Source organism: Brachyhypopomus gauderio, chromosome 8, assembly GCF_052324685.1.
Source record: "Brachyhypopomus gauderio isolate BG-103 chromosome 8, BGAUD_0.2, whole genome shotgun sequence".
Taxonomy (NCBI): domain Eukaryota; kingdom Metazoa; phylum Chordata; class Actinopteri; order Gymnotiformes; family Hypopomidae; genus Brachyhypopomus; species Brachyhypopomus gauderio.
The window spans coordinates 26,559,978-26,569,551 of NC_135218.1; the positions used below are offsets into that span (position 1 = coordinate 26,559,978).

Here is a 9,574-nt window from a genome sequence, read left to right on the forward strand (position 1 = left end):
GCGTGTCCTCGTTATAGTGATATATTACCCCCACTGTGCAGATCCAGGAGGGGCGTGTCCTCATTATAGTGCTATATCACCCCCACTGTGCAGATCCAGGAGGGGTGTGCCCTCATTATAGTGCTATATCACCCCCACTGTACAGATCCAGGAGGGGTGTGTCCTCATTATAGTGCTATATCACCCCCACTGTACAGATCCAGGAGGGGTGTGTCCTCATTATAGTGCTATATCACCCCCACTGTACAGATCCAGGAGGGGTGTGTCCTCCTTATAGTGCTATATCACCCCCACTGTACAGATCCAGGAGGGGTGTGCCCTCGTTATAGTGCTATATCACCCCCACTGTACAGATCCAGGAGGGGTGTGCCCTCATTATAGTGCTATATCACCCCCACTGTACAGATCCAGGAGGGGTGTGTCCTCGTTATAGTAATATATCACCCCCACTGTACAGATCCAGGAGGGGTGTGCCCTCATTATAGTGCTATATCACCCCCACTGTACAGATCCAGGAGGGGTGTGCCTTCATTATAGTGCTATATCACCCCCACTGTGCAGATCCAGGAGGGGCGTGTCCTCGTTATAGTGATATAACACCCCCACTGTACAGATCCAGGAGGGGCGTGTCCTCGTTATAGTGATATAACACCCCCACTGTACAGATCCAGGAGGGGCGTGTCCTCGTTATTGTGCTATATCACCCCCACTGTACAGATCCAGGAGGGGCGTGTCCTCATTATAGTGCTATATCACCCCCACTGTACAGATCCAGGAGGGGTGTGCCCTCGTTATAGTGCTATATCACCCCCACTGTACAGATCCAGGAGGGGCGTGTCCTCATTATAGTGATATAACACCCCCACTGTACAGATCCAGGAGGGGCGTGTCCTCGTTACAGTGCCCTAGCCCCTCCCTCCACAGCTGATGAGTATGTTGTACTGCCTGTAACAGTGTGGTGTGTGACACGTGTCATTATAAAAATCATAATAAAATTGATTGTGTTTTAAACACAAACCAGGAAGGCCAATTCATTACTAAGATAAGATAATCTCAAGGGTGTTTGCTGCATTTTCTGTGGAGAGCAAATCTCAGATTCCTGCATTTTGTAACGAATGAGAGCTAAGAGGCGGACACAAAAGCTGAGAAGAGCAGGGTTTAATGGCTGGAGTCTTAACATAGGGGGTAAGAGGGTGACGAGGCATACTAATAAAATACAAACTATCTCAAACCAAGAACTGATAACCAGACAGGATGACTCAGAATACAAAAGACAGAGGAAAAACAAATACAAGAACTCAAAACAAGGCCAATAAACATAGAACAACTTACAAGGCAGGAATACGAACAACCAGCGATTACTAACACAATGACTTCCAAAGAGGGACTCAAACACAGGGAGTACAAGTACCAAACAAAATCAAGACAAACTAGACACACCTGAAATCAAGGAAGGAGGGACAGACAAGACAAGGTGAACAACAAGACACGGACCGGACTAACTGGGGAACGGATCTAAACAAGGTTACACAGAAGACAAGGACAGGACTGACAGCGGGATGGGATTCATATGTGACACATTTGTTCTGACGCACATGTTTATAGACCATCGATACTCATTGCGATAAGATATGAAACCTCATAAAACATTTTAAGGAGTTGAGTGTTATTGATCCTCTTGTGGGGTCAGTAACATTTTGCTCTATGACCTGATGGAACAACCACAATCAATAATGTGAAGGGGCGTGGCCTGAGGACGAAGCAGGGGGGCGGGGCTAACCTCACTGAAGTGCACGTCCTGCATGCCCACGTCCTCCATCATGGCCGCCTCCTCGTCGGTGTTGGGGGTGATGACACGGAATGCTGAACAGCCCTGCCAGAACATTCCTGGACGGGAAACGGAGAAAGACAAAATCAGACGATAATCAGACAGTCTCGTAATGCACAGTCCTAAGCAAGTGCATGAACACCGACCTTTGGAATAAAATTCCTTATAAAACACAAATCACTACTGCAAACAGTTTTATTAAAAGTCGTATCAGTGTGTGTGAAGGACAGTGGGCCGGGTCAGGAGAACTCGCCGTCTGACACGTGTGAACATGAGCGTGTGTCACGTGTTTTATTATCAGAAAGATTTAAATGAGGAATCTTATCAGGGGGATTCAATGAATTCCACAGGGCTGCGTGGGAACAACCCTTGGACATGCTCATGAGGGTCAGTGTGTGTGTGTGTGTGTGTGTGTGTGTGTGTGTGTGTGTGTTTGTGATAGAGAGATAACGGTAAAGAGGATGTGTACAAGTGACATGCACCTTCTATCTAGATCCACTTACATTATTATCATCATTACTATTATTATTATTTACTGCGTTCCTCTTTCTCATTGGTGCATTCTGTAGGTGTTTATTTGCATACTGCAACCCTTCTGCTGACAGCCACCCCTCTACCCTGCTCTTTATTGGTCAGGATTTGACCACCAGCCCACTGTTGATCCAATACTATTTGGGTAACTGACCAATCACATGTGGTGCAGATATTGTAGTGGCCTGCTAGTGTCTAAGTGGTCAGCAGGCAAAGGATTCCCACCAATTAGCAGCAATTGAGTTGGGATCTCAAATAGCTCATGCACTCCTGTTATAATCAAAAACATCCTTTGACTTTTGTAATGATTTTGATGGTTTGTAAGGTTCTGTTTGGGGGGCATTAATGTTGCTGACGGTCTCTGTCGTCTTGTAGATTCAAATCGAAAGCAGCAACGTTTCAGCACCAAACATATTCTGTTCAGTTCAGTATTTGTTAACGTTTCTACTAATTAACTTGCACACTGATTTAAAATGCAACGTGACAACACAAGTTAAAGAGAGAAACAGCGCCGACACGCGAGCGTAGGCGTATCTTCACATCTGTGTGTGCACGGCGCCCTCTTGTGGCCCTAGACTCACCTTTCCTGTTCAGGTACTCGGCCACCAGCGCTGCCACGTGTACGTAGCACATTGCCGCCTGGAGGAAGAATGACACACAATGACACACCAAGCAAACCGTACAACAAAAACACAAATGACACTGCTGCACACACTGTCTTTCTTCTGTCTCTGTATGGGTCCATACGTTCTATGGCCCTGTCAACTCTTATCTGTGAATATGCCCTAGTGTGCCCCCATCAGCAGGGGCGCGGGGCGGTGCTGGTCTGCTCCACCTCCGACAGGTCTCCGTTCTTGGCGTGGATGCGGGCCATGCTGTCCAGCCAGGTCTTGCGCAGCTCCGGGGTGCTGGCGTACGACTTGGCCAGGCTGTACTGCAGGTCCACCAGCATCTCGGGGTCGTCCTCGTGCTCCTTCATCTGCTCCGTGGCCATCAGCACCGTGCGGATGCACTTGGTCAGGTCCTTCACGTCCGAGGGGAACGCCGTGTGCTGGGTCAGGGGCGGAGACGGGGGAGAGTCTGTTCTTATATATGTGAGGATATTCACTATGTGAACGGTCTTCAAGTGTATTATGTGGCGCTTAAGTATATGGTACTCAGAGACGAGGCCTCTATGTCCACCTTCACGCTCTTGTCGCTGTTGGCACAGTTGTTGATGATGGACAGAGAGTGCTGGAAGCGTGTTCCGCCCATTCCTACCACGGCGGCGATCAGCTGACTCACGGCTATTACCACCTAAGACAGACGGAGGCTCGGTGAGGACAGGAATTCTCACAACAGCCTCAAGGTTGCGGCCGTTTCTTTTCAATTTCAAAAGCATTTCGAAATGTACGACTCACTGTTTAAAGCTTGAAAGGGTTTGTGTTTTAGAATCTCAGGGAGATGTTGTTTTAGACGTGAAAAAAATTCAAGGTGCAGTTTGATCATACAGGACCTGTACATCAATAGATTCGTTCTACACTCGTTAAAGACATTTCTCATCCCGTTGCTTCGTAGCGTCTTGCCTGCAGGTGCGTGCGGACGAAGGACTTCCTGCCCGTGTACTCAAAGTTGCTCTTCATGAGGAAGTAGAGCAGGTGGGCGGCCTCACAGCGGGTGGAGCTCAGCTTGGAGTCGCAGCACCTCAGGATCTCAAAGCACAGCCAGGAGCACATGTCCGCACGTCCTTCGAAGAACGTGCACGGGAACTGGAGGAAAACAGAGCAGGAACAAACGCTACAGGCGTTCAGGCGATGGTTAGAAAGGCAGAAGCGACAAGGAATGAGCAGCTGTTACCTTTGGTGAGGTGAGGTGTGTTATTACCTTTGGTGAGGTGTGTTATTACCTTTAGTAAGGTGAGGTGTGTTATTACCTTAGGTGAGGTGTGATATTACCTTTGGTGAGGTGAGGTGTGTTATTACCTTTGGTGAGGTGTGTTATTACTTTTAGTAAGGTGAGGTGTGTTATTACCTTTGGTGAGGTGAGGTGTGTTATTACCTTTGGTGAGGTGTGTTATTACCTTTGGTGAGGTGAGGTGTGTTATTACCTGTGGTGAGGTGAGGTGTGTTATTACCTTTGGTGAGGTGAGGTGTGTTATTACCTTTGGTGAGGTGAGGTGTGTTATTACCTTTAGTGAGGTGAGGTGTGTTATTACCTTTGGTGAGGTGAGGTGTGTTATTACCTGTGGTGAGGTGTGTTATTACCTTTGGTGAGGTGAGGTGTGTTATTACCTGTGGTGAGGTGAGGTGTGTTATTACCTTTGGTGAGGTGAGGTGTGTTATTACCTGTGGTGAGGTGAGGTGTGTTATTACCTTTGGTGAGGTGAGGTGTGTTATTACCTTTGGTGAGGTGTGTTATTACCTTTAGTGAGGTGAGGTGTGTTATTACCTTTGGTGAGGTGAGGTGTGTTATTACCTTTGGTGAGGTGAGGTGTGTTATTACCTTTGGTGAGGTGAGGTGTGTTATTACCTGTGGTGAGGTGTGTTATTACCTTTGGTGAGGTGAGGTGTGTTATTACCTTTGGTGAGGTGAGGTGTGTTATTACCTTTGGTGAGGTGAGGTGTGTTATTACCTTTGGTGAGGTGAGGTGTGTTATTACCTGTGGTGAGGTGTGTTATTACCTTTGGTGAGGTGAGGTGTGTTATTACCTGTGGTGAGGTGTGTTATTACCTTTGGTGAGGTGAGGTGTGTTATTACCTTTGGTGAGGTGTGTTATTACCTTTGGTGAGGTGAGGTGTGTTATTACCTTTGGTGAGGTGAGGTGTGTTATTACCTGTGGTGAGGTGTGTTATTACCTTTGGTGAGGTGAGGTGTGTTATTACCTGTGGTGAGGTGTGTTATTACCTTTGGTGAGGTGAGGTGTGTTATTACCTGTGGTGAGGTGAGGTGTGTTATTACCTGTGGTGTGGTGAGATGTGTTATTACCTGTGGTGAGGTGTGTTATTACCTGTGGTGAGGTGTGTTATTACCTTTGGTGAGGTGAGGTGTGTTATTACCTGTGGTGAGGTGAGGTGTGATTACCTGTGGTGTGGTGAGGTGTGTTATTACCTGTGGTGAGGTGTGTTATTACCTTTGGTGAGGTGAGGTGTGTTATTACCTTTGGTGAGGTGAGGTGTGTTATTACCTTTGGTGAGGTGAGGTGTGTTATTACCTTTAGTGAGGTGAGGTGTGTTATTACCTTTGGTGAGGTGAGGTGTGTTATTACCTGTGGTGAGGTGTGTTATTACCTTTGGTGAGGTGAGGTGTGTTATTACCTGTGGTGAGGTGAGGTGTGTTATTACCTTTGGTGAGGTGAGGTGTGTTATTACCTGTGGTGAGGTGAGGTGTGTTATTACCTTTGGTGAGGTGAGGTGTGTTATTACCTTTGGTGAGGTGTGTTATTACCTTTAGTGAGGTGAGGTGTGTTATTACCTTTGGTGAGGTGAGGTGTGTTATTACCTTTGGTGAGGTGAGGTGTGTTATTACCTTTGGTGAGGTGAGGTGTGTTATTACCTGTGGTGAGGTGTGTTATTACCTTTGGTGAGGTGAGGTGTGTTATTACCTTTGGTGAGGTGAGGTGTGTTATTACCTGTGGTGAGGTGTGTTATTACCTTTGGTGAGGTGAGGTGTGTTATTACCTTTGGTGAGGTGAGGTGTGTTATTACCTTTGGTGAGGTGAGGTGTGTTATTACCTGTGGTGAGGTGAGGTGTGTTATTACCTGTGGTGAGGTGTGTTATTACCTTTGGTGAGGTGAGGTGTGTTATTACCTGTGGTGAGGTGTGTTATTACCTTTGGTGAGGTGAGGTGTGTTATTACCTGTGGTGAGGTGAGGTGTGTTATTACCTGTGGTGTGGTGAGGTGTGTTATTACCTGTGGTGAGGTGTGTTATTACCTGTGGTGAGGTGTGTTATTACCTTTGGTGAGGTGAGGTGTGTTATTACCTGTGGTGAGGTGAGGTGTGTTATTACCTGTGGTGTGGTGAGGTGTGTTATTACCTGTGGTGAGGTGTGTTATTACCTTTGGTGAGGTGAGGTGTGTTATTACCTTTGGTGAGGTGAGGTGTGTTATTACCTGTGGTGAGGTGTGTTATTACCTGTGGTGAGGTGTGTTATTACCTTTGGTGAGGTGAGGTGAGGTGAGGTGTGTTATTACCTGTGGTGTGGTGAGGTGTGTTATTACCTTTGGTGAGGTGTGTTATTACCTTTGGTGAGGTGTGTTATTACCTTTGGTGAGGTGAGGTGTGTTATTACCTTTGGTGAGGTATGTTATTACCTTTGGTGAGGTGTGTTATTACCTTTGGTGAGGTATGTTATTACCTTTGGTGAGGTGAGGTGTGTTATTACCTTTGGTGAGGTATGTTATTACCTTTGGTGAGGTGAGGTGTGTTATTACCTGTGGTGAGGTATGTTATTACCTTTGGTGAGGTGAGGTGTGTTATTACCTTTGGTGAGATGTGTTTTTACCTTTGGTGAGGTGAGGTGAGTTATTACCTTGTATATGAAGGTACGCAGTGAGGTGAAGATGTGTTTGAGCGCCGTCTCTGATTGGGGCATCTGTAGGAGGCACAGGTGCACCTGGAACACCTTCTTCATCAGCACATTATGGCCCATGTCAGCACACAGCTGCGTCTAGAGACGTGCGCACAACATGGAGACTAGTTCTCAAACTCACATGAAACAACATTTCAGTATGTGTTTCAGAACAAGAAATAAACATTCTCAGTTTGGGCTACCAACATCAGGGTATGGGACTACATCAACAGCAGAGAGCCTGAGACAGACTTCACCTTAAACCAGTGAGTAAAGGTGAGCTACAGGTGAGGTACAGGTGGGCTACAGGTGAGGTACAGGTGGGCTACAGGTGGGCTACAGGTGGGGTACAGGTGGGGTACAGGTGAGGTACAGGTGGGCTACAGGTGAGGTACAGGTGGGCTACAGGTGGGGTACAGGTGAGCTACAGGTAAGGTACAGGTGGGCTACAGGTGAGGTACAGGTGAGCTACAGGTGAGGTACAGGTGGGGTACAGGTGGGGTACAGGTGGGGTACAGGTGAGGTACAGGTAGGCTACAGGTGAGGTACAGGTGAGGTACAGGTGGGGTACAGGTGAGCTACAGGTGAGGTACAGGTGGGGTACAGGTGGGGTACAGGTGGGCTACAGGTGGGGTACAGGTGGGCTACAGGTGGGGTACAGGTCAGCTACAGGTGAGGTACAGGTGGGCTACAGGTGGGGTACAGGTAAGGTACAGGTGGGCTACAGGTGAGGTACAGGTGAGCTACAGGTGAGGTACAGGTGGGGTACAGGTGAGGTACAGGTAGGCTACAGGTGAGGTACAGGTGGGGTACAGGTGGGGTACAGGTGGGGTACAGGTGGGCTACAGGTGGGCTACAGGTGGGGTACAGGTCAGCTACAGGTGAGGCACGGGTGAGGTACAAGTGGGATACAGGTGAGGTACATGTGGGCTATAGGTGAGTTACAGGTCAGCTACAGGTGAGGTACAGGTAGGCTACAGGTGAGGTACATGTGGGCTACAGGTGGGCTACAGGTGAGGTACAGGTGGGCTATACCTTAAATCCCATGATGAAGATACTGAGAGTGTCCAGCACTGTCAGGCAGACCTCGGTGGAGATGTTAGCCTCCAACACACATGCATCAGCATCGCCATGGACACACACTGGATGAGGAGGGAAAGAGCACAATGACTGAGACCAGCGCAGATAAGACTCTGTACTGCCACACACACACACACACACACACACACACACACTCACACACTCACACACACACACACACACTCACACACACACACACACACTCACACACAGACACTCACACACAGACACTCACACACACACACACACACACACTCACACACACACTCACACACTCACACACACACACACACACACACACACACACACACACACACACTCACACACACACACTCACACACACACACTCACACACACACACACACTCACACACACACACTCACACACACACACACTCACACACACACACACACACACACTCACACACAGACACTCACACACACACACACACACACACACACACACACACACACACACACACACACAGACACTCACACACAGACACTCACACACAGACACTCACACACAGACACACACACTCACACACACACTCACACACACACACACACACACACACAGACACTCACACACAGACACTCACAAACAGACACACACACACACACACTCACACACAGACACTCACACACTCACACACACACACTCACACACAGACACACACACACACTCACACACAGACACTCACACACAGACACTCACACACTCACACACACACACTCACACACACACACTCACACACTCACACACAGACACTCACACACTCACACACACACACACTCACACTCGCACACACGAGGGAGGAAGGAGGAAATTATGGATGCAAGGAGGAAATTAAGGATTCAAATATGTGTGCAATAGAGCGTGTAGCATCATCTGTATTCTTAAAAACAGATTAAAAGCAGATGAAGTGACATGCTAGTGTGTGTGTTTCTGTGCATTTACGGATGTGTGAGTCAGGAGTGTGTCTTACTGTGGTTAAAAGTGTGTGCGCTCTCCGTGTTGCCCAGCTGGTGTAAGCGTGTGTGTATGACGCTCGCTCTGTTACGAGACACAGGAAGTGTCAATGACTTCCTGTCTGCAGCCATAAATCCCGCCCCTTCCAGGCTCCTGGGAGAAAACAGGTGTGAAAGGTTTAGTCAGCTGTCAAATCATGTTCACAAAAAGACCAAATGAATTTGTTACTCATTACCTGTTAAGGGTTATTCTCATTTATCAGACTCATTTACCTATTTTATATTTACACACACACACACACACACACACACACACACACACACACACACACATCACTCTATCACTCCAACAGGGAGAAGAGCACTAACAGTAGACCACGCTCACAATGCAGACGCACACAATGATATGCTGTACACACGTGAGAACACACACACCCACACACACACACACACAACAGCAGCAGGTGAGGAGTGTGACGGATGAAGCAGTGTTAGGAAGCAGAAGCTGAGTGGTGAGTGGAGTTAGTGTTCAGTCACAGGGCAGCACGAGGCTCTTACCCCAAACACAGAGGCCAGGGGGTTACGGCCAGCCTGACTAACCATGTTCTCGTCAGCA

The 9,574-nt window shown here is 48.0% G+C and overlaps 1 protein-coding gene across 1 annotated transcript in view; it reads right to left on the reverse strand.

The window, feature by feature from the left end:
- dock9b (dedicator of cytokinesis 9b) overlaps positions 1–9,574 on the reverse strand; it is a 65,078-nt gene that overhangs the window by 6,826 nt on the left and 48,678 nt on the right. The window contains 8 exon segments of the mRNA XM_077015912.1: positions 1,781–1,887; positions 2,941–2,998; positions 3,195–3,410; positions 3,542–3,655; positions 3,925–4,107; positions 6,869–7,006; positions 7,943–8,049; positions 8,976–9,112. Of these exon segments, the coding sequence (XP_076872027.1) occupies positions 1,781–1,887; positions 2,941–2,998; positions 3,195–3,410; positions 3,542–3,655; positions 3,925–4,107; positions 6,869–7,006; positions 7,943–8,049; positions 8,976–9,112 (1,060 nt within the window).